This window comes from Gasterosteus aculeatus, chromosome 7 (genome assembly GCF_964276395.1).
Source record: "Gasterosteus aculeatus chromosome 7, fGasAcu3.hap1.1, whole genome shotgun sequence".
In the NCBI taxonomy this organism is placed as follows: Eukaryota; Metazoa; Chordata; class Actinopteri; order Perciformes; family Gasterosteidae; genus Gasterosteus; species Gasterosteus aculeatus.
Window position 1 is genome coordinate 924,272 of NC_135694.1, and position 22,500 is coordinate 946,771.

General features: G+C 46.9%; 5 protein-coding genes and 3 long non-coding RNA genes across 11 annotated transcripts in view; 3 read left to right on the top strand and 5 right to left on the bottom strand.

The window, feature by feature from the left end:
* Window positions 1-2,335, bottom strand: part of LOC120822339 (serine/threonine-protein kinase DCLK2-like) — an 11,995-nt gene extending 9,660 nt beyond the window's left edge. The window contains exons 1-2 of one of the 2 annotated variants that reach the window (XM_078106012.1): window positions 2,086-2,335; window positions 986-1,804 (exon numbers count right to left, since the gene is read on the bottom strand). In XM_078106012.1, coding sequence (XP_077962138.1) covers window positions 986-1,406 — 421 coding nt within the window. In that variant the 5' untranslated portion in view covers window positions 1,407-1,804; window positions 2,086-2,335. The remainder of the gene's footprint in view (window positions 1-985; window positions 1,805-2,085) is intronic. The other variant, XM_078106014.1, reaches the window with a different exon arrangement.
* A 1,058-nt stretch (window positions 2,336-3,393) lies between these two features.
* LOC120822096 (transmembrane protein 184C) lies at window positions 3,394-9,139 on the bottom strand. Of its 2 annotated transcripts, none has more exons than XM_040181463.2 (12): window positions 8,853-9,139; window positions 7,615-7,769; window positions 7,323-7,453; window positions 7,050-7,086; window positions 6,705-6,910; window positions 6,546-6,620; window positions 6,376-6,469; window positions 6,178-6,290; window positions 5,896-5,995; window positions 5,729-5,806; window positions 5,565-5,658; window positions 3,394-4,484 (listed from the first exon to the last, which is right to left on the bottom strand). In XM_040181463.2, exons 2-12 carry the CDS (start codon window positions 7,729-7,731, stop codon window positions 4,207-4,209), a joined length of 1,323 nt encoding a protein of 440 aa, XP_040037397.1. In that variant the 5' UTR covers window positions 7,732-7,769; window positions 8,853-9,139; the 3' UTR covers window positions 3,394-4,206. The 2 variants fall into 2 exon arrangements, with proteins under 2 accessions (XP_040037397.1, XP_040037398.1); XM_040181464.2 differs by having other exon boundaries at window positions 8,791-9,114.
* Window positions 9,140-9,296: 157 nt separating this feature from the next.
* On the bottom strand, window positions 9,297-14,132 carry LOC120822095 (endothelin receptor type B). 2 transcript variants are annotated; one of them, XM_040181462.2, is made up of 7 exons: window positions 13,605-14,132; window positions 13,144-13,271; window positions 12,556-12,754; window positions 11,842-11,994; window positions 11,633-11,766; window positions 11,390-11,498; window positions 9,297-10,241 (listed from the first exon to the last, which is right to left on the bottom strand). In XM_040181462.2, the coding sequence occupies exons 1-7, from the start codon at window positions 14,130-14,132 to the stop codon at window positions 10,194-10,196; spliced, it is 1,299 nt and encodes a 432-aa protein (XP_040037396.2). In that variant the 3' UTR covers window positions 9,297-10,193. The 2 variants fall into 2 exon arrangements, with proteins under 2 accessions (XP_040037396.2, XP_040037395.2); XM_040181461.2 differs by having other exon boundaries at window positions 9,297-10,285.
* Window positions 12,620-14,835, top strand: LOC144410286 (uncharacterized). Its single transcript, XR_013468240.1, has 2 exons — window positions 12,620-12,762; window positions 13,158-14,835. It is a non-coding gene; the product is annotated as an uncharacterized LOC144410286 (long non-coding RNA).
* Window positions 14,836-16,782: 1,947 nt separating this feature from the next.
* On the bottom strand, window positions 16,783-18,662 carry LOC144410287 (uncharacterized). The gene is made up of 2 exons (XR_013468242.1): window positions 18,494-18,662; window positions 16,783-18,397 (listed from the first exon to the last, which is right to left on the bottom strand). It is a non-coding gene; the product is annotated as an uncharacterized LOC144410287 (long non-coding RNA).
* ttc29 (tetratricopeptide repeat domain 29) lies at window positions 17,198-21,187 on the top strand. Its single transcript, XM_078106018.1, is given in 13 exon segments — window positions 17,198-17,394; window positions 17,917-17,998; window positions 18,136-18,207; window positions 18,328-18,387; window positions 18,513-18,664; window positions 18,807-18,983; window positions 19,070-19,252; window positions 19,788-19,873; window positions 20,031-20,122; window positions 20,262-20,385; window positions 20,789-20,878; window positions 20,964-21,044; window positions 21,046-21,187. Coding segments are annotated over 12 exon segments (1,236 nt in total). The 5' UTR covers window positions 17,198-17,394; window positions 17,917-17,933; the 3' UTR covers window positions 21,100-21,187.
* Window positions 20,186-22,066, bottom strand: LOC120822389 (uncharacterized). Its single transcript, XR_013468241.1, has 2 exons — window positions 21,386-22,066; window positions 20,186-21,082 (listed from the first exon to the last, which is right to left on the bottom strand). It is a non-coding gene; the product is annotated as an uncharacterized LOC120822389 (long non-coding RNA).
* slc10a7 (solute carrier family 10 member 7) overlaps window positions 21,467-22,500 on the top strand; it is a 5,464-nt gene continuing 4,430 nt past the window's right edge. The window contains exon 1 of the mRNA XM_040182023.2: window positions 21,467-21,704. Within this exon, the coding sequence (XP_040037957.2) occupies window positions 21,605-21,704 (100 nt within the window). The 5' untranslated portion in view covers window positions 21,467-21,604. The remainder of the gene's footprint in view (window positions 21,705-22,500) is intronic.

Consider the following 22,500-nt stretch of genomic DNA (forward strand, 5'->3'; position numbering starts at 1 on the left):
TCTCTGTAGTGACCAGCAGGGGGCGACTCCTCTGCTCCCATAGACGTCTATGAGGAAATGACTCTACTTCTCTGTAGTGACCAGCAGGGGGCGACTCCTCTGCTCCCATAGACGTCTATGAGGAAATGACTCTACTTCTCTGTAGTGACCAGCAGGGGGCGACTCCTCTGCTCCCATAGACGTCTATGAGGAAATGACTCTACTTCTCTGTAGTGACCAGCAGGGGGCGACTCCTCTGCTCCCATAGACGTCTATGAGGAAATGACTCTACTTCTCTGTAGTGACCAGCAGGGGGCGACTCCTCTGCTCCCATAGACGTCTATGAGGAAATGACTCTACTTCTCTGTAGTGACCAGCAGGGGGCGACTCCTCTGCTCCCATAGACGTCTATGAGGAAATGACTCTACTTCTCTGTAGTGACCAGCAGGGGGCGACTCCTCTGCTCCCATAGACGTCTATGAGGAAATGACTCTACTTCTCTGTAGTGACCAGCAGGGGGCGACTCCTCTGCTCCCATAGACGTCTATGAGGAAATGACTCTACTTCTCTGTAGTGACCAGCAGGGGGCGACTCCTCTGCTCCCATAGACGTCTATGAGGAAATGACTCTACTTCTGTGTAGTGACCAGCAGGGGGCGACTCCTCTGCTCCCATAGACGTCTATGAGGAAATGACTCTACTTCTCTGTAGTGACCAGCAGGGGGCGACTCCTCTGCTCCCATAGACGTCTATGAGGAAATGACTCTACTTCTCTGTAGTGACCAGCAGGGGGCGACTCCTCTGCTCCCATAGACGTCTATGAGGAAATGACTCTACTTCTCTGTAGTGACCAGCAGGGGGCGACTCCTCTGCTCCCATAGACGTCTATGAGGAAATGGCTCTACTTCTCTGCAGTGACCAGCAGGGGGCGACTCCATTTCCTGTCTCCCTCACGGGCCTCACGTTAGAATCACACACAGACGGGCGACAGTTGGTTCTGGTCCTACCTTCCCCCAGCTCGTCCATGCTGGTGATCTTCTTGCCGCCGTCTACGGTGTAGATGGTCCTCACCCCCTGCGGCAGGTGCAGGTTGTCGGCCAGAGAGCGCGTGAGCTCCATCAGCAGCGCGTCGTAGGAGCGGAACCGGTCCCCGGAGACGGCGTACACCAGCCCCTTGAAGTACCGGTCCCCGTTGCGATAGAAGCGGACCTTCTTGGCCCGCTTCTCCGAGGTGAGCGCCTGCAGGGTCCGGGTGCGGTAGTAGCTGCAGTTGGCGCTGTGGGCGGGGCTCGGCACCAAGCTGCTGCCCCGGGAGCTGGGCCCGGACCCGGCGGCAGAGTCGTCCCTCTTGGTGCGGGTGGAGCGACCCCGGCGGACCTTGTCGCGTTCGTCGAAGTGCTCCAGTTCGAGGGTCTTGCTCAGCGACATGGTGAGGGCCGGTTCCGGTGCGGCTGCGATTCGGAACGCTACACGGGACACATCTTCCGACTACCACTAACTTATCCCGCTTAGCGTACGATTCTCTGGTACCCAGAGGTTTTTATAATCCCAGGTCCAGGAGGAGAAGAAGGTCCGTGGTCCTGGTGGGTTGAATGCCGGTGAAAAGGTAGCGGACGTGGTCCAGTGACCCTTTGGGGGCTTCAACCCAGCGGTATTCCTTTTAACACTACGAGCAGAACCTTTCTCCGCGTACAGCCGCTGAATTCATGCTTTAATCCGGAGCTGCAGGCGGAGCTGCAGGCGGAGCGGTGGCGGAGGATCTGAGCGTGCCCTCGTGGTGACCTTCGGGCTGCACACCTGAAGATGGGGATGGTTCGGTTCTGTCACTGACACAAGGAAAACAGATGGTAACCACACGGCTCTACTGGCGACATGTGCGACGGGGACAATGGACCGACTCCATCTGCACATCCGCCTCCTGCAGCATCTGCATGTGCACATTATTCATGTTCAGCAGTCAAATCGCGCAGGAGACGTTTGGAATTAAGTCTCCTGCAGAGGCCAGAATGAGGAACCACGTTAAACGTGCCACATGCATCACGTGGTCCCGAAGCCTGGACCGGTGAAACCGGACGGACCGGATCCGCCGACAGAGGGAGGGACCTACCGGTCGTGTTGCTATGGAGGCTCTCTCCTCCTCCCGCGGTGTTCCGAGTCTGTTCCGCTGGATCCCGGGCGGGCGGACAGCGCTGCGATCCGGTCCGGCGTCCGGATGCAGAGATGTGCGGGGCTTAGGGGGGAGGAGGGGGGAGGAGGGGGGAGGGGCGCTCAGGCTGAACCGGCGGAGGACCGGGAGGCGCCGAGGCGAGAGGCGGTGAGCAGCATGGCCGCTGCAGCAGAGGGAGGAGAGACCGGCTGAGCCCCCCTCTCCTCCCCCTCGTGCGTGATGACAGCCTCCCTCCCCCCTCCCCCTCCCCCTCCCCCTCCCTCCGTGTCTTTTGTCTGAGCTGTCATGCTGCTGCTGCTGCTGCAGGAAGGACTATAAAGCCATTAAAACACCATTAAATGACATCAAATATACACAAATTATTGCTGAATGATTCATTCATTTTAAAATCCCCATTAAAAAAAATGAAATGACATGAATTATAATTATACGCGTATAATAACATTATGTAGCAAATCCTTCTCAAAAGAGCATTCAAAAACAATTAAACTAAATAGAATGTGAAAAAATATGATATATTGATTTTGTATTCACTGATTATGTGCTTGGTTCAGATGTGAGTAAGATGTGATGAGAGCTTAGACAATAAAACACAAAGTAAGACATATTTATATGATAAAACGTTGTGTTAAAGTTACATTTCCTTATAAGATAAAAAACAAACTCTTCTTTTCCTTCGGTACTTATGAACTGGGGAGCCGAATGTAATAAGGGACTAATAACAGCTGCAACGTCAATAATTAAAGTCATTATTTGATAAAAGGAACAAGCTGATAAATAAATGATCATAAACGGCTGAAGTAATAAATTGTTAAATTGTTTGATGATGCTGTGTGATTAGAAGTTTTAGGGTGTGGCTTATTATATTTACTACTTGATAGTTATTAGTTTAATTTAAATGACATATTTTTGCAGATATATTGTATTTGTTCACACTATTTCAGATCTTGTTCAGCCACAGACAGCGATTTGATAATCAATATAGTCACCGAGGCAAATAATAAGGATCACAACAAAGAAACTTGTAGTAATTTCAACGGTTTCGTTTGGATTTCCATTCATTCTCTCGTCGCTGACGGATCGTTAGGAGTCAAATATGAAGCTCCAGTCCGGAGATAATTAGCTAAGAACAATAAATCCCACCACATCCGGCAAATAAACTCAAAAAATAAAAACATAATCATTAAATAAATGAACAAGGCAACAATAAGGTTTGATCCATTGACCAGTTTTAGATCGATGAAACGCTTTTCGTATCCTCGACTTCTTTTGTAGAAGTCAGGGCTTTTATTGTGAAGCTTCAACGGAGACCCCACCCATCCTCAGTGAAGAGGGGGGGGGGCTGACAGCTGGGACCAGTCAGACTGACCCCCCAAGAGAAAAGAATACGGAACACAAACAGAAACAAAACATTATGGAAATTTCATTTCATGAAAAATCGGATCCATTGAAGAATTTCTATTTTAGGAAATACAAGTAAATATGTAGCGTGAATCACATGATATTTAATGTACGACATTACTCGTTAAATCCCACTACGCGTTGTCATTATTTCCTTTCCTTTGGCCACGAGGTCAGAGAAGGAACCCAACGACAGCAGGTCCTCGATGATTGTGGCGTCTTAGTTTTTATTTCATCACGATAGAACAAACAGTGAAAGCGGGCCGAGGACACTGGGCGAGTGTTAAAGGAGACACATCAGGCTCGTGATCCGGTCGACACAAGAACTAACTCGCTTCAAAGGAAAAAAAAACTTCCCTTTTAGCGCCTGTTCTCCTATTGGCTCTTATAATGGTGGATGAGCTACATGTGATCCCGTTAAACAACAATCTAAATATGTAATAAATATGTGTTCTTTTCCACAGCTGGAGATACATTCATCAAAATGACATCATGTGACATCCAAATACAGATTCCAAACACTCCAACTAACTATACTTAAAAATACTGTGACATCACAGAGACTGTTTCTCTTCTCCGCTCTCCTTCAATACGACTTGAACCGGAGCGTTTCTCCCTCGTGGCGTCCCCCCCCCCCCCCCCCCATACACACACCCCCGGCTATGTCCCGGCGGCGTAGCGAGGAGGGGAGCCGTCGCTGTCGTTGTCCCAGGACGAGGAGGTGAACCCCGCCGGGGCGGAGATGGAGTGCGCCGCAGAGGTGTGGCCGAGGCCTTGGTACCGCCCACTCGAGGAAGGGGAGGAGGGCATCGATGTGGTCGCCGCGGCGACGGGGTCCTGGGACGAGGACGCCGTGAGGAGGCCCGTGTGCTCGGTGTGTTCGGGCTGAGAAGCCGTGCCGAAGTACATCTTATTGGGACGACCCAGCAGGGTGCGACCTGAGGGGGGGGGGGTATTATTATCAGGGTTATTACTATTATTAATACTAGTGTTGTAATAATACTATTACTAGTGTTATAATAATACTGATACTAGTGTTGTAATCATTCTGATACTAGTGTTATAATAATACTGATACTAGTGTTATAATAATACTAATACTAGTGTTGTAATCATTCTGATACTAGTGTTGTAATAATACTGATACTAGTGTTGTAATAATACTGATACTGGTGTTGTAATAATACTAATACTAGTGTTGTAATAATACTAATACTGGTGTTGTAATAACACTAATACTAGTGTTGTAATAACACTAATACTAGTGTTGTAATAATACTAATACTAGTGTTGTAATATTACTAATACTAGTGTTATAATAATACTAATACTAGTGTTATAATAATTCTGATACTAGTGTTGTAATAATACTGATACTAGTGTTGTAATAATACTAATACTAGTGTTGTAATAATACTAATACTAGTGTTGTAATAATACTAATACTAGTGTTATAATAATACTGATACTAGTGTTATAATAATACTGATACTAGTGTTATAGTAATACTGATACTAGTGTTATACTAATACTAATGTTATACTAATACTAGTGTTATAATACTGATACTAGTGTTATAATAATACTGATACTAGTGTTGTAATAATACTGATACTAGTGTTATACTAATACTAATGTTATACTAATACTAGTGTTATAATACTGATACTAGTGTTATAATAATACTGATACTAGTGTTATACTAATACTAATACTACTGTTGTAATAATACTGATACTAGTGTTATACTAATACTACTGTTGTTATAATACTGATACTAGTGTTATACTAATACTGATACTAGTGTTATAATAATAATACTAGTGTTGTAATAATAATACTGATACTAGTGTTATAATAATAATACTAGTGTTGTAATAATAATAATAATACTAGTGTTGTAATAATAATGATACTAGTGTTATAATAATACTGATACTAGTGTTGTAATAATACTGATACTAGTGTTGTAATAATAATACTGATACTAGTGTTATAATAATAATACTGATACTAACCTGCATGGCGGACCTGTTCGGTGACATCGGCTCTGATGTCAGAGAAATCCCACATGGCCAGAAAGCTGTCGAAACACGACCCCTCCTCCGCCTCCTGGAGGGATCAGATCGAGATGATATATCGTATTGATCAGATCAGACGAAGCAAATGGACATCAGGTTACCTGGACGTATGGTTTGTAGCTGAAGGTGTAGTGGTGAGCGATGGCAGCCAGGAACATCTCTATGCAGATGATGAAGTCCTGTATCGACACAACAATCTGTCAATCAATAACCTGAGCAGAATCTAACAGAAAACAAATCAAATGTCCCGCGTCAAAGGTCACGTGACCTGCAGTCCGGTGGCCACGGCCTCCACGCTGTCCCAGTCCCACGTGTGTTTGTCGGAGATCACGCCGACCTTCACCAGGAACGCAATGAAGACCGCCTGCCTGCGGAGAACGAGGGGGAGGAGCTTCGTCTGTCTGCGCTAAGCGAGGATTCACATAATCACCCGATTGAACATCACGATGCTCAAACACAACGTTCCTTCTTGTTTTTAAGCCACTTCATCTTCATCACATTCGTTCTGAAGCTCGGGTTATTGATCAGGGACTGTCCTCCTTCCTCCTACCAGAAGGAGACGAACACCACCAGTTTGACGCAGAGGAACTTCCCCACCGGCCGGATGGGAGTCAGCTCCTCCCTGAGCGCTCGGTACAGCAGCACCAGGCAGTACATGGCAAACTGTGGGAGGGGGGGGGTCAATAGAACATACAGGACTTTGTTTTAGTACAAATGTGTGTGTGTGTGTGTGTGTGCGTGTGTGTACCAGCTGTGAGATGTTGTTGATGATCACCAGGTAGGACCACGCGTTTCTGAAGCTGAAGTTGGCTTCGTCATAAACGCCACACAGCTGACAGATCCTGCAGAGAGAGCGCGTTGTGAGGCCACAGTGTCATAGCCACCACACATCGCCGTGGTTACAGAAGGGGCACCTACAGGGCCATCACCGTGGTGACGGGCCGCACCACGGTGTACTGGAGGACTCCCAGCTTGCACCTGAACAGCAGCACCCTGGCAGAGACAGAGAACAGACAGCGTTAAGCTCCGCCCCCAGGTGGTGAGCAAGTCACTGACCGTCACGTGACCTCCGCTTACTCTCCCATTGGCCACGGCGGGCAGCAGCACAGCGGCGGCAGGTGCGGCTGCTGCTGCTGCACCTCCAGCATCAGCACCAGGCTGGGGTACTGGTTGCTGAGGAAGCTCAGCAGGAACACCAGGAAGTTGTAGATGACGTAGGCCTCGTAGCACTCGCGGCACGTGTCCACGTAGATGGCGAGGCCGGGGTACCGCAGGGCCAGCCACTGGGAGACGAGGGGGGCGAGGGGAGGGGTTTAGGGAGGGGGAAATCAGGACACGTAGACAAGAGATGATAGAGGAGGTTACACAAAGGACATGGCAACCCAATGCAATGCTGTTCCTGTGTGTGAGATTGTGACTCACGCTGTCCAAGCTGTAGATCGGCACCATCCATAGTATTCTGAACAAATACAAGGACAAAAACTAGGATTTATTTTGCGTGTTAAACACATCTTTTCTCTGTCTGCTGGGTTTCAACATGAAATCAAAGCCCTGGTAAAATGATCTTTCTTTCTTCATTGACGTACTGAACGTATTCAGTACGTCGCCCATTAAAGTGACTAAAGCTCGTTGTTAAACTGTGACTCCGCCCCTCTCCCCCCCCAGTGAGGTGCAGTAAAGCCCCGCCTCCTCCACCTGATGATGGGCCGCTGCAGCTCCGGCTGGGTGAAGTGCACGATGTGCTGCAGGATGCCCCACAGCGAGATGGGGATGGTGAGGAAGACGAACACGCCGGCGATGAACCAGGCTTTGCCGTGAGTCCCCACCTGCGCGGATAAATGCGTCAATCAAAACACAGAAGAAAACAAAACGGAGGTGAGGATGGTGGTCATGGAGGTAAAGAAGAAGGTGACGTAGATAAGGATGGCGGTGTCGACGGAGGTAATCATGGGGATGAGGAAGGGTGGAGGTAAAGATGGAGGCGCACCTTGTCCTTCTGCAGCTCCCAGATGCAGAGCGGCAGCACGGCGAGCAGCAGCAGAGCGTACAGAACCAGAACCAGGGGGCGGATCCACCTCCTCCACTGGGCGCAGGAGCACGGCATGACGCGGCTCGGCCCTGAGCGCCGTCTACAGGCTCATCCTGGGGGGGCAGTAAGTCAGGTTATCAGGATCATCATTGGCCTTTTTATGCCATAGAAGAAATATATAAATCTGATTTAGCCAAAGTGTCAATGCTTTAAAAGCTTTAATATATTTATGCACCTATTTGTCTTTAAATATTCCCCTAAAGGACCTTGTTATGCCCACAGATGGAGACTACTCCATTAGTACACGTTGGAGGCATTGTACTTGATTGAGTATTTCCATTTTCTGCTACATTGTACAGAAGTACAACATCTGAGACTACTTTTTGAATCCAATAACTTAAGTTGGTAAATAATCCAAAATATAATCAACTTAAAATAATAATATTTCAAATTATTATTACGGTGATTAACACATTCATTTATGTATATTTTGAATGATGGATGGGCATTTCTTTACTGTTTTGTTCCTCCTATAATAAGTACTTCTTAAAAGAAAAGTAAATATAAGTAAACGTACTGACCTCAGTGAGAAGTTAGTCACCAAACCAAATGCACCACTATAGAACTTCTCACTACATAATAACCTGTTGAACCTGTTGAATCTGTGAAGCTAGCTCTTAAGCTAGTGTTAGCTAGCACTAGCCAGCTATTAGACGAGCTGGCACCTGTGACGTCACTAGCTAATTGTGTGGACATAAACTGGATTTAGGCATTAAATGCTTCACTGTCTGTGACACAGAGAAGTAGGACATTGTTAAAGTGCTTATTGCTCCTTTCCCCGCTTTTAAGTGGAATATCTCCATCTAGGAGACTTAATTAAATCACTTCATTAAACTCACTTGACATGACGTAACCCTTCTATTAAAGAGTTAACTAGTAGTATGTTCAAAGAACTGTCGGTCTCCATATTTCTATGAAACAAACATGTTCTGGCCGAATATTGCGACGTCGCGGACATTAAAACCTCTTTTTTAATTAATAATTAACGTGCATCGCTCGCTGTGAACGCCACATTAAACGCGACGTGATGGGGAGGTACCGCTGTATTAATTAAAAAACACAAAGTACACGAACGTATTCATCGGTTTCACGGTTACAATACATCCATTTGACGTTGAATATTGAAATGTTCGGACCGCTGGAGACAAGGAGCGACGGTGGTTCCTCTTCAACGCCCCGGTCCCGGTTCCGTTACCAGGCAACGCATCCCCTCCTCCGCCCGGTGCCACCGAGGCCGGATCGATCGATCGGGACCCGATCGATCTCCTCCGCCGTTATTCTCCGTTGATTCGGTGGCGGTCAGCCGCGAGCCGCCGGTGTCCGTGTTTTAACGGCGGTTCTCCCCGTTCGTCCGGTCGCTGGCGCGTCACGAGCAGGAGTCTCAACCGTCGGTCACGTGGGCGACAGGAAGCGCCTCAAGAATAAGAACCTTGATTTTACCAAAATGCTCTTGTGTTATTTATTCATTGGTTTTACGTTTTACATCAAAAGTTATTTATTAAATAAAAGGAAATAACAAAAAACGTTTTATTTTACTGCAACATTGAATGCACCACAACAACAACAAAAAACACAACTACTCCTAGTTTAAATTTATTGGTGGAAGAGGTAGTTTAAAGTTTATAAATAAGTTTATTCAAATACACAGGTAAAAAAGTTAATACAGAACAAAAAGGGCAGGAAGAGACGGACCTCCACCTAAATAAACAGTAATATGTCAGAATATTATAAGGAACACAAGATCATTATACAGATAGTAATAATAGTGATGTCAAACCGTTAAAATAAGGTAAATATAACCAGTATTATTGATTATAATTATTGGTGCATTAATGCGTCGCAAATGTGGTCCACGCATTAATATTTCCCTTGCAGTTCAATTAAAAAAAATTCTGTCAACTTGTGACCTGCCTTTACTTCAGTTGGTGTTCTGAACAGAAAGATCATCAACACTTTGTTATTGTGGGATGTAGTTAACAGCCTCCAGGTGGCGCAGACACTACTTTAAACTGGTTTCCTTTCTTTAAAGGTGGAGACGCAATGGAATATTTTACCTACAACACAAAGTAATAAATAAACAATATGGCCAAAGGTAAAAACGACCACCGACCACATTGCACACAAAGTGCCGAGAGATGTTTTTAAAACTTCTAAATGAACTACAAAACAAAATGCCACATTGCACCGTTATTGTTGCTTTTACAGCCTTTGCACGTGTTGAGTGTGTTGTCTTTACAAATAAATAAATAAAATAACGTAGAATAACTCAAGTGGATGGGAAACAACACCAAGGCAGCAGTTGGACCACAGGCTTTTGGCCATATTCTAGTCTATATATACTATATTTCAGCATTCAATAGCTAGTCTGTAGTAAACTGTAATATCTTGGGCTTAATAATTGCACAAAGAACATTTAGACACCGATGCCTCTCAGTGTGCGATGATGATGATGAGGATGACTCTCTCTCTCTCAGTGGTCAGTGTGCTTGTACTGCTGGCTCGTCCCGTGGTGGATAGGCAGCATACTGTTGGAGAGAGAGCCAGAATAACACCAACAGCACAGACAGGACTGCAGAGACAGACAGACAGAGAGACAGACAGAGAGACAGACAGAGAGACAGAAAGAGAGACAGAGTTTTATTAAAGGGAAACTTCAAGCAATTTACTTGTGTACGATTTACAGAATCATACGTGACGGAGGCCCGATATTTAGTCTCTATCACTGAATCCTACATTTTCCCACAATGCAACATTTTCTTTGACTCTCCGTCAAGTACTTATCAAGTACTTATCAAGTACTTGACGGAGAGATTATATATATATATAAAAATATATATATATATAATCATTTTTACTTGAACAAGAGCGCTTCCGCATTGCGTCACTATGTAAACGTACTTCCGGTTTAGAGCGGAAGTACAATGTCTTCGCTTGGCATCTTGAGCTTTACTTGAATGGCTCAAATACTGTCTTTAAGCTACTAGAAAGCTGCCATTTAATCACTTAGAGACGACAAAGTCGCTATTTTGAGTCTCTACGTGTGATCAGTTCATCCAAATATCTTTTACTGTTAAACGTCACGTGCTGTTGTAGCCGTGAGGCGCCATTGACGCGAGCTGCTGGTCGCAGGTAAACGGCACATGTGGACACAGTTGTTGTGATTGCTGTCACTTCCGGAGGGGGGAGACAAAGCACCGCCGATACATTTTCAACAACAATGAAAGACTTGAATTATGTAGCGTTAATAAGCTAAATGATGTAGGCGTTACGCCGGATAGCCTGGTAGCTCACGTTAGCTTGATAGCTTTAAGCTAGGTACAAGCTAACTATCAAGGGGCAGACTGACGGGTAGGATTAGTTCTCCTTTTAAACTAATATTTATCTTAAATGAATACTAATATTTGTATATAGGGTGGACCTTGTCTCCGGACAGTAAAAGCAATCTGGTATTATTTGCGCACGTCATGCTCTCCGTCTCTGATGTCCCCAAATATCCCTACGAGCCGTTAAACAGACACGTCCCCGGTCCCTTCCCACGAGTCTCCCTTATCACGGAGGTCACGACCTTCCAGTGTTTATCACTCCCCTCCTGTCTCTGTCTCACGCGCTCTGACCCCGTCGTGACGTCACTCTGACGTTCGCCGCCGCTCGTCCCGTGTCTCGGTGTTTGTACCTTGAAGCAGTTTTTGAACTTCTTGGAGACGAAGTAGAGGATTATGGGATTGATGCAGGAGTTGATGGTCGCCATGTTGATGCCGAGGTAGTCGAGCACCAACAGGAAACTGCAACCACAGAAGAAGAAGCGCATCGGCTGAGGGCCAAGTGTTCAGATGCTCTACAAAGGAGGAGGATGACAAACATCTCCAAAGTATTAGTACATGTGTTTTTGTGGATGTGTGGGCTCCTCCCCCCTCACTTTAACAGCTGGCAGCGGTGTGCATCATGGGACTTGTAGGCGGTCCTCTTCAGCAGGCGGCTGAGGTGAAGTGGAAACCAGCACAGAGCGAAGATCAGCACCAGGCAGAACACGGCTTTGGCTAATTCCCGGCGCTTTGGAGAGAAACCAGAGCTCGTCAAACACCTGTGTGTGTGTGTGCGTGTGCGTGTGTGTGCGCGTGCGTTTACCTGCTTCAGGTGTTCGCTCAGCGCGATCCTCAGGCTCCCCTTCTGGTGCCGGAGCATCTCGCAGGTCATCAGGCCGTAGAAGACGGCGGAGCAGACCAGTGGCACGCAGAAGTAGAAGGCGAACAGCCACCAGTCCTTGGCGTCGCGGTAGAACTGGAACACGATGGGAAGTGTGCGTTTTATTAACCTCTCAAAACGTTTGTAGTCCAGTTTGTCTAGAACCGGTAATTAGAGCAGAGGAGTTTAAGAGCGTTTTAACTGTTAACGGTTAACCCCATGAAGCTCTGCAACACGGAAACATTTGATTGGTCAGTTTGATCCTGAGTGATGGCGGGTCAGCTGACCCAGGATCACTTTGGAGGTGCCTGTTTGGTCCGGTCGTGACCCGCAGACAGGAAATGACGTTCTAAACCGACCTCGGCCGGAGAACCCACGAGATGGTCTCCAGCGGTTCCCACGGACACCGGGATCAAACCCGCGTACTAAAACCACGCGGTGGAAATACTCCTTATAGAAGTAAAAGTATTTGACATATTCTTTACGATCATCATATGTTTGTAGCGTCTGTGTTGTGTGAGAAGCAATGATCAGTAAAGCTACAGCAAAGTAGTAGTAAATGTACTGTATATTCTAGTAGAAGTACCTCAGACATGTAGCTACAGTACTAGTAGGTAGTTAAATCCCTCCACAGTCTATTTGCTGTTACACACTCACGGTCATGAAGGGCGTCTTGGGCTGCAGCATGCAGGTCGTCATGGTAACGTTCCTGTATTCAAAGGTGACCATGTCGAAGCCGACGGCCTCCGGCACCGCGAGCAGCGCCGACAGCAGCCAGATCGCCACGATCTCCAGCGCCGTCACCGCGGGGACGCCGGTGCCCTGCACCCGGGACCAGGACACCACCGCGCGGTACCTGCGCAGGTTGTTGTTATTTATTGCTTCTGGATGGGTAAACAACCTGCATTCTGGGTAGTGACCAGCAGGGGGCGACTCCTCTGCTCCCATAGACGTCTATGAGGAAATGACTGAGTTTATGGTCTCAGTCTCTAGTTTCAAGTCTTCTTCAACACAGCAGGGGATGCTTTGGGGCGGGGCTTAATGTGATTGACAGGCTGACACCACTCCGATTCAGCCACAAAGCATCATCCTCATTTATCAGAAGCTGAGATTGTAAGGCTGTCAGCATTCTTTAGCGTTTAACTTTAACACTAGGCAGGAGTATGGCACGGTGGCCTTTGGGTGAGAAAAGTAGTTTTTTTCGGTGTGTGTGTGTGTGTGTGTGTGTGTGTGTGTGTGTGTTACCTGTCCACACTCAGCGCACACAGGTTGAGGACGGTGATGCCGACTGAAGCTTTCTGCAGGAAGGGGAACAGCTTACAGAGGAACAGACCGAACACGCTGCCAGCAAACGGCCATCGCATCGCCAGGAGCTGCACACACACACACACACACACACACACACACACACAGATTAACACGATATCCCAGAGTGTGTGTGTGTGTTATCTCAGTCAGTGGGATATTTTAGTGCCGTTATCAGCGTAACACTCAACCTCCCGACAGAGACACACAACACACACACACACTGCCGTCACAGGAGGGAGTTGTGTGTCCCATGATGCAATTCTGCTCCTGTAAACTCACACAAATGAGCTATTCACTGTTATCAGTGCATCAAACACACAATATAACAACCGATGTGCTTTTATGGTAGTTATTCTTTGCGCTCCCGTGTGATGGATGGCGCCTGTCGGGCTGCGTACCTTGTAGACGTTGATGGGGATGTCGATGGCGATGTATATCAGGTCGCCCACAGCCAGGCTGGCTATCAGCGCGTTGGGTCCGTTCCTCATGCTTTTATTCTGGCAGATGATCCTCAGCAGCGTGGCGTTGCCGACCATCCCCACGGCGAAGATGAGGCAGGACAGCACCGTGTTGATGTACTTGAAGGCGTTCTTGATGGCGGTGGCGTGCAGGCACCTCGGCGGCAGACGGGACCGAGCCGCGGCCGAGCGGTTGGAGGTCGCCGGGTGAGGCGGCGGCCTCCTCTGGTGTGCGCGCTTCAGCTTGTCGGCGGGCCTCCACTCGCCCTTCTCCCGCGAGGGCGACGACACCGCCGGCTCGATGGCCGTCTCCTGCGCCAGATGCGGCTCGGCGTCGGAGTCCTCGGCGGCGCCGAGGCCCGCGGGCTCCGCCGAGGAGTTGCCGCGGCCGCCGACCAGCGTCAGGCACCAGGCGACCAGCAGCACGGGGAACACGCAGGGAACCCGGGAGCTCCGCCTGGAACCCATCGGGTGACTGGTTCCTCGCCTTCTCTCAGGTGGGCTGTGGTGGTGGAGGCGGGTCCGGGGGGCCGGGGGGACGGGGACTGAGAGCCGGGGTTAAGAAGACAAACAGAAACCGGGTCGGTTAGAGAGACAGAATGAGAGAGGACCCGGCTGGTGGTTCTTCGCCGTAGGGCAAAGATGGAGCCCGCGTTGGGAGAAGGCGGGTGGAGGGGGTCACACCTCCGTCCAGCGGGGGGCCGCAGCAGTTCAGATTAGAGGGGCCGGTTCCGTCAGTCGTTGGGCTCGTTAGTCGAGCTAACGCTAACAAGTTCATGTCATTCTGTCTCAGCCCTGTGTGGACGTCCTCCGTGGAACCGAAGCTCCATCTCTGCAGCTGAAGCGAACATTAAAGCTCCGCAGGGACAATAAATAACTAAGTTCATTATAAAGTTATTTAAATTACACTAATCAGCTCATTTTTATATCTTCTCTTCATTCAGAGTTCAACTTAAATGAACTTCAACCTTCTCTTTGATTCAATGAATCAGTCAAATAAATTCACCAGCCCACATTATTATTATTATTATTATAAGCCTTATACTCGATTCTATTCTTGCACTATGTCGTCTAACTGTCTGCTGTCATGCAGTCCTTGTATGTTTGACATATTTTGGTAATAAATGTTTCCTGATTAAAGACGAAAGCAAGAAAATGTGTTTGAATCCCACCTGTTTGTTTCTCCGTCTTCTTCTGTGGTGTTTAATGAAGTGAAATCCTTCCAAAGCCACTGTAATGTGAGGGAGGAGGAGGAGAAGGAGATTGTTGCTCTGCTCCGTCCAGACCGACCTGAAGAAGTCACACTGACGAAGCTCCACTTTGTCTCTCGCCTCCTCCTCCCCCCTTTGTCGCCCCCTTGTCCCCTCCTCCCTCCTCCCTCCTCGCTGCAGCAGTGGAACATCTAGTAAAGACACAAGCAAACCTTTACTGACACACACACACACACACACACACACGCACTGTATCTTCTAAACGGAAATAGAGGCAGTAAAACATTTGTTTTCTCGTCTTTATTCTCTGAGACTTTTTTAAGTTTCCATCTTAAATTCCACCAATGAGATGTGAAGTAAAAGTACATATTCAAGTACTTTTACCTCAGCTGTGTATCTCCATGTCCTGATACTTTACGCTGTTACTCCGGTAAATCTCAAAGTTGTACTTTTTACTACCTTTGTTTGTGAGCTGCAGGTATTTTTCACGTTACATTTTTGTTATTTTCTTGTCAAGGAATCGTCTGTTTGTCCATCCTCCTTCCTTCCTTCCTTCCTTCCCTCCACCATCCATCCTTCATTCCTTCCTTCCTTCCATCCTTCATTCCTTCCTTCCATCCATCCTTCATTCCTTCCATCCTTCATTCCTTCCTTCCTTCCTTCCATCCATCCTTCATTCATTCCTTCCTTCCATCCACCCTTCATTCCTTCCATCCTTCATTCCTTCCTTCCATCCATCCACCCTTCATTCCTTCCATCCTTCATTCCTTCCTTCCATCCATCCATCCGTCATTCCTTCCTTCCTTCCTTCCATCCTTCCTTCCTTCCTTCCACCCATCCACCCATCCATCCTTCCTTCCTTCCTTCCATCCTTCCTTCCTTCCTTCCACCCATCCACCCATCCATCCTTCATTCCTTCCTTCCCTCCATCCATCATTCATTCCTTCATTCCACCCATCCATCCTTCCTTCCTTCCTTCCTTCCTTCCTTCCTTCTACCCTTCCTTCCCTCCATCCTTGCATCCTGAGCTCCTGCTTCCTCTCAGTTGGTTTGTTGCAGTGAAGGCAGAGATAAACAAGCTGTACGTGACCTGGATCACGCAGCCACACACACACACACACACACACACACACACACACACACACACACACACACACTCACACACAGACACACACACACACACACATGAGAGCCCTTCAGCAAGGCATCACTACAGCCGATATACAAACAGCTTTAATTAAGTTTCTTCTACTTTTAAGACATTAGATGAGTGGTTGAAATAAATGTGTTTAATTAGTATTTTATGGTCCTTTCAGGTTTTAGTATTAAATAAAAGTCCAACCTCTTATTGTTTTATTTGCTGTAGTTTTCGGTGTCGCAGTAAAGACGCCTTGAAGTGGTGAAGCTCAACAAAGCAAAGAATATTTATTTCTTTAGATTAACTACACGTTTTTCATTTCCCTCCCGCCGAGATGAAAAGCAGGCGGCTTGTGACGCGTTTCGTTATCTGGAGGAAGTTTGGACGTCTCTTTTAAAGCTCGTTCGGTTAATGAACAAATGTCCCGCGCAGCTGATCAGAGCGAGCGGAACCGACCAGAACCTCCGTTAACAGGACGGGACTTTCCACGCAGCAGGAAACTTCACGAGGAACTGTGCGGCTCTTTGATGCAAGTAAGTAACATTCACCACAGAAGAGCCAACGCAGTCACACACAGTTTCCATCCAGCTGTGGTGAGACCAACATCTGCAGCGGGGCGTGTTTACTCCAACAGGAAACCCTCTGCATGTTTTAATGATATACGTTTCCTTTATTCTCTGGTTCATAGTTTGTGTTTTTGTTCTTATTTGTATTGCTTTGTATCCACATGCACGAGACAATTATTTATTAAATGTTTGAAGACATTTCGGAGGAAATATTGTACTTTAATGCACAAAATGTGTTCATGTATTCAAAGATTTTATTGTCATTTACACACTGTTTACACCCTGTGTACTGAAATTCTTGTACTTGCCTTTCCGGAAAGCCGACCAATTTTAAAATAAGAATAAGAATACAATATTTACATGAATGTACATGAAATAAAAAATAAAAAATGAGGTAAGGATAAGAAATGAGGTGACGAGGAAAAACGTGCAAAACTGAGCAGGTTGTAAAAGAAAAAAAGTTAAGTTAAATGAAATGTGTGCAATATAAATGAACAGTACAGTAACAGTAAGTGAATCCTAAGAAGCTAAAGTGCAGAGAGAACATCTACCACCGCAGGGCTCACAGGAGAGAACCTGTTAGTAGATGTATCACAATAAGTAGATGTGTACTAATACACGCATAGTACAACCATCCCACAATGTAAACGCATTGGTAATCACGCAGGCAAACAAACGGAACGGAACCGGGCCGCCGCGTCCGGAGGACCTCAGTGTTGGAACGCGGCCCCTCCCCGTTGTCATGGCGACGCCGTAACTCGTGCAGCAGCAGCGGTGGAAACGAGCCCAGTTAGTTTGCGCGTTGAGGACGTTGAGTAAGTAAAGTAAAGTTAATTTGTGCATTAATGCGGCTGCTTGTGTTCCAGCTGTTTGTCGGGAGAGAAACGCGGTAAACAAGAGTTTCCTTAAAAAGAGAAATAACGGTTATAAACTGACAGCGTAGTTAGCAGCTTTAGCTTAGCATCTTTCCCAGCCTGTTCTGTGGATTTAACAGCTAACTATTAACAATAATTGAACTATTAACAATAACGACAAAGTTAACACGAAGGAGAATAAGAAAGGATCTTATTCACAATTTTGATTCATTCAAATGTAGTAATTAACGTTAATTCACAAAAAAACACTTTAGCTAGTCATTAGCGGTGTTAGCAGTTATTACGATCCATTGTGAGAAAGTATTTAAATACAACTGTACATGTACACTTACTGATGAGTATTCAGACCTGAAACTGTGTAGAATGTGATTTTTCAATACGTACAAACACAGAAAATATTTGGAGGCCTTTTCATTCGTTTTGTTCAGGATTTCAATCAAAATGAATTTCCATGTTTTATAGAATGTGATTTCAGGCCCATGTTTCGTTATTCTGAGAAGACGATCACAGCGATGACACGGCAGAAGAACCGCACTGAGTACAGGTTAGTAGAGGTGCACAGGTGTGTGCAGTGATGGTTTCTGGGTAATGTGTGTACCGCTTAGCAGACTGTGTGTGTGTGTGTGTGTGTGTGTGTGTGTGTGTGTGTGTGTGTGTGTGTGTGTGTGTGCGTGTGTTCAGCAGGATGAAGCAGCAGGAAGAATCTCTCCAAACTGAATCGGTTCACATTCTCACCCAGGCAGAAACAAGTCGGTGAGTTCTTATTTATTGTTAATTTAATTGGCCTGAATGACCTAAAAGGTTTGGTGTTAAAGGCTGAGAAATAATACATCCTCCTCTTCCTCCTCCTCTTCCTCTCTCACATGTCTCCAGGTTCAGAAACAGTCCGAAGCAGAACATCTGTGTGGAGCTTCTTCAAGGTGGCTACCACAGGTCTGTCTGCCTAAACACACCTAAACGCCTAAACACACACATGTGTATATATATATATATATATATATATATATATATATATACACATAGGCATACATGCACATACTGTGGTCGGTTCTCTGCAGGTCGTTCACTGAGTTCTTCACCCTTCTGGACCGTGATCGGGTTGGGCGGGCGACCCCTAAACCGGCTCTCCGGACCCCACTGGACCGTCAGCGGGACAAACTGGAGACCATGCTACTGCACCTGAGACAGGCCGAGCAGGCAGAGAACACCTGTACACGAAATACATCTATTTATGTTTGAATACGAGCTGCTTTGTGTACATGAAGTATGCTGAGATACAAACTCAATCTGGCTGGATTCATTGTTACGTTAATTTACCTCAAGATAAAGTGTGTGTCTGTGCGTGTCTCCAGGCTCCTGGACTGCTGCCTGTGACCAGCGCCTCCTCCTGGGTCGGTACTTCTCCGACCCGGAGGACCTCTGGCTCAGTCGGCACTTCTACCACCGGTGCGCGGACGCAGAGCGGGGGGGCCACTCCAGACCGGCCACCGAAGCCCGGGCCCGCCTGGCCGAGATCTACCTGCAGCTAGGTGCACAGCGCGCACAAACACTCCCCCCACCCACACACACACACACACACACACACACACGTGACAGCTGGCGTGTCGCCCTGCAGGCGAGCTGCAGCAGGCGAGGCAGCAGGCGGAGCGCTGCGTGCGGCAGGCGGACGAGGGCGGCTGGCCCCTGAGGCTCGAGGCCCGCAGGACGCTGTGGAGGGTCTGCAGCCGGCTGGCGGACGCGGCGCAGCCCGCCGAGGCCCTGCGGCTGCTGCACGAGGGCCTCAGAGCCGCTGCTGAGTGTGGGTCCAAGGACACGGAGTACACGCGAGTATACGTGTACTACGAGTACTCGGCACAGACCATGTACAACTACATTGGAAGTGTTTCATTCAAGTAAACATTCCACTTACATTTCACATACCAATATTAAAATACTAGATAAAGTACGTGTATTTGCAGGGAACAACTCTGAAGTAACTGTTACCGCACTGAAGTATTTTCCATTTAGTCTACTTTTCACTGCTTGATACACAATCTGTAAGTACCAAAAACACCTAGTCTACTTTATTAAAATGGTGTATTACGTATACTTTCACCCTACTAGAATACTACTGGAAGTATTCGAAATTCAGATTCCAGCGAAAACTTCACTTATAATAAAACACTCTTTATAAACTCCTGAAGTATTAGAAATAGTATTTCAATAAACTTACGTTTTTATTTAATGTCATTTGAATGAAACTCTAAAAGTACAAGAACACAGTGAAATACTTTAGTGTACTTTCACTTTAATAAATGTCCTGATGTTTGTTCGTTTACTGCGATGTGTTTCAGCTGAAGACAAACGCAGCGAATCAGAAGCCTCCTATCGACTGGGCCTGACCTATCAGAGCGCAGGAGACCACGACCAGGCCAAGAAGGTGTGTGTGTGTCTGTGTGTGTTCATGGTGATACACACACAACCCTTGTTACCGGGTACATTGTTGTTCTTTTCCTGTAAGATTATTTATTATTCTTTTATGCAGTTTAACACAACTTCCTGTGTGTGTGTGTGTGTGTGTGTGTGTGTGTGTCCAGTTCTTCAACTCCTGCATCCAGATCAGTGACGAGCTGCAGGATGCGGACTGGCTGGGGAAGTCCTACAAGGCTATGGCTGCATCTCTAGAGAGGTACACACACGCACGAACACACACACGCACGCAGTCAAGCTACAACAACAACAACTTAAAGTGTTTGTGTTTTTCTTTACTTCTGGGTCTAAATACATGAACCACTTGGCCTGTGTGTGTGTGTGTGTGTGTGTGTCAGTCAGGGTTACACACATGAAGGACTCCAGTTACTGGAGAAGTTGGTCGTCATCTCTCGAGGCAGCGGGCGGGAACACGACCTGGCAGACAGCCTCATGTGTCTGGGCCACGTCTACTTCAAGAAGGTACGACACACACACACACACACGCACATACACACACACACACACACACACATTAATCATTGAAGCTGTTACTCAATAGTTACACATTGGTTTCATGTTGAAATGTCGCAGCTAAAAATTGTTTTTTTCCGTCAATGTCTGTTCTTCTGTACATTAGTTATATATTTATTTCCAATACAATATTTACTCGTGCTAATACATATTTGTCTTTGTTATATTTCTGTTGGAAAGACTCATATTTTTGTACATTGTGTAAAAAAGGAATATCATGTTGACCATATATATAATATCTATATATATATGTGATGTAACTAGAAGTGTATGAATATACATATATATATATACATATATACATACATACATAGAAGTGTATGAATGTGTATGTTTCTGTCTCCCCCCGTAGAGCCAGTACACCACGGCGTGTGAATACTTCCTGCAGGCCCATGAGGTCCTCTCAGCCGTTGGAGACGTGTCTCTGCTGCAGGAGTCTCAGGTGCGTCCAGCGGCTGTTTCCAGGTCAGATCTTAGAGCCAGAGGGACGCTGATCGTATTCAAGCCGTCTCTCCGCTTCCTGCCAGGTGTCGTTGGCGATGTCTCGCTCACGTCTCTCTGAACGGGAGACATGTCATCGCCCCGCGCCGCCTGCTCAGCCGCAGGGAGGGAAGGACAACGGCGTGGACCCGGGACACAAACGAGTCTTTGACGGATGAATAAACAATAACAATATAATAATAATCTGTTTGCACAGGAAGTCTCTGAAGATGTTGTTAGATGTGCACAATAAATCTCACACCTCTTCTTTTCTCTTTGATGTTTGATGTTCTCAGACAGATTAATGTAGGAACAAAAGGATAAAACAGCCAGTCTCATTGTTTTCTCTATTTAAATGTACTATTAGACCATTACAAATATATTAAACTTTTAAATTAAGTTGAAAACCAAAAAATATTAAAACTATTTTTCCTGATTAAGAAATGTATCTATTTATAATAATGCTTACCATGTGTGTCGTGTGGTGCATTATTTGTCAGAAACGAAACATCTGTGCTCATAATCGCGCCGCGCCGCTCTTCCCGTCTTTACGGCCTCGCGGTGGATCACGTGTCCGGAAGTAGCGCCGCTCGCGGTGTCCCATGTCTCCCGAAGCTCCCGGGACGACGCGCTGTCGTGAGGTCGCGGTCCGGCCGGCGGGGATCCGGAGAACCCGGGGGTCTGAAGCATGGGGCTCCTGGCCGCGGTCCGGAGGGAGTGGTTCATCATCGGCATCGTGCTCGTCATCCTGTCCGCCAAACTGCAGCCCAGCGTCGGCGTCAGAGGAGGTGAGCGCCGGCGGTCAGTGCGCGGTGGTACCGACGAGTTTTCCCCCCCTCTTCTCCCCCCGCTCAGTGCGCGCGAACCGCGGGACTCGGCCCGTAACGAGCTTTAACGCTGCTACGAGTACGAACCCCCGTCCGCTTCTTCACTTCCGGCACACCGCCAACTTCTCAACTTGAGGCCGAACTTCGCAGTGAACACCTGTACACCGTAAAGTCCTTGTGCGTGAACACAGACACGTGGTGTCATTAGCAGAGGCGTGACGGGGTGGACGGATGTGACCTTTGATTGTGACCTTTTATAACTGGAGTTTGGAGCCTGTACCTGCAGATGGAGCTGGCAGGGCCCCGCACAGTGCTCCCTCTGTGCGTGTTCCTGCCTGGCACGATTGACACGTTGCATTTGCCCTCTTATGTCAACACGCACGAGCACACCCACCCCCCATCCCATACAACTTGTGCGGCGCGCTCCCGTTGAATGCGCGTGCATGGTTGGCTCTCATCGTGTCACGTTCACATCCTTTTGCATCCACTGTTTAAACGGTTCTTTACGCTGCGCGTTATCGGACTGCGTGATGCGTTCAGGTACCCTCGTCAAAGTGACGCTCTCGGTTGCTCATTTCTTATTGAGGGTAAATCAACAGTTCTTGTTTTTGATGTTTCCCCTGTATTATCATTTCCTTTTGTATTCAAACTAATTCTTTTATCAACAAAATAGCCCTGCACATTTTATTTTGTATTTAAAAGTAACTGAAGAAGCTCTTTGTTAAATCGATGTCAGGTTTTTACATAAAAACACTTT

Excerpts from the sequence above, each read along its gene's own strand:
- LOC120822095 (XM_040181461.2), bottom strand. The coding sequence starts at position 14,132 with ATGGGTTCCAGGCGGAGCTCCCGGGTTCCCTGCGTGTTCCCCGTGCTG. Across the intron at positions 13,272-13,604 it reads TCCCCATCAACGTCTACAAG|CTCCTGGCGATGCGATGGCC; the intron begins GTACGCAGCCCG and ends GTGTGTGTGCAG. Across the intron at positions 10,286-11,389 it reads AGTTCAAAAACTGCTTCAAG|TCCTGTCTGTGCTGTTGGTG; the intron begins GTACAAACACCG and ends CTGTCTCTGCAG.
- LOC120822096 (XM_040181463.2), bottom strand. The coding sequence starts at position 7,731 with ATGCCGTGCTCCTGCGCCCAGTGGAGGAGGTGGATCCGCCCCCTGGTT. Across the intron at positions 6,470-6,545 it reads GTCACCACGGTGATGGCCCT|GATCTGTCAGCTGTGTGGCG; the intron begins GTAGGTGCCCCT and ends CTCTCTCTGCAG. Across the intron at positions 5,996-6,177 it reads GTGGTGTTCGTCTCCTTCTG|GCAGGCGGTCTTCATTGCGT; the intron begins GTAGGAGGAAGG and ends CGTTCTCCGCAG.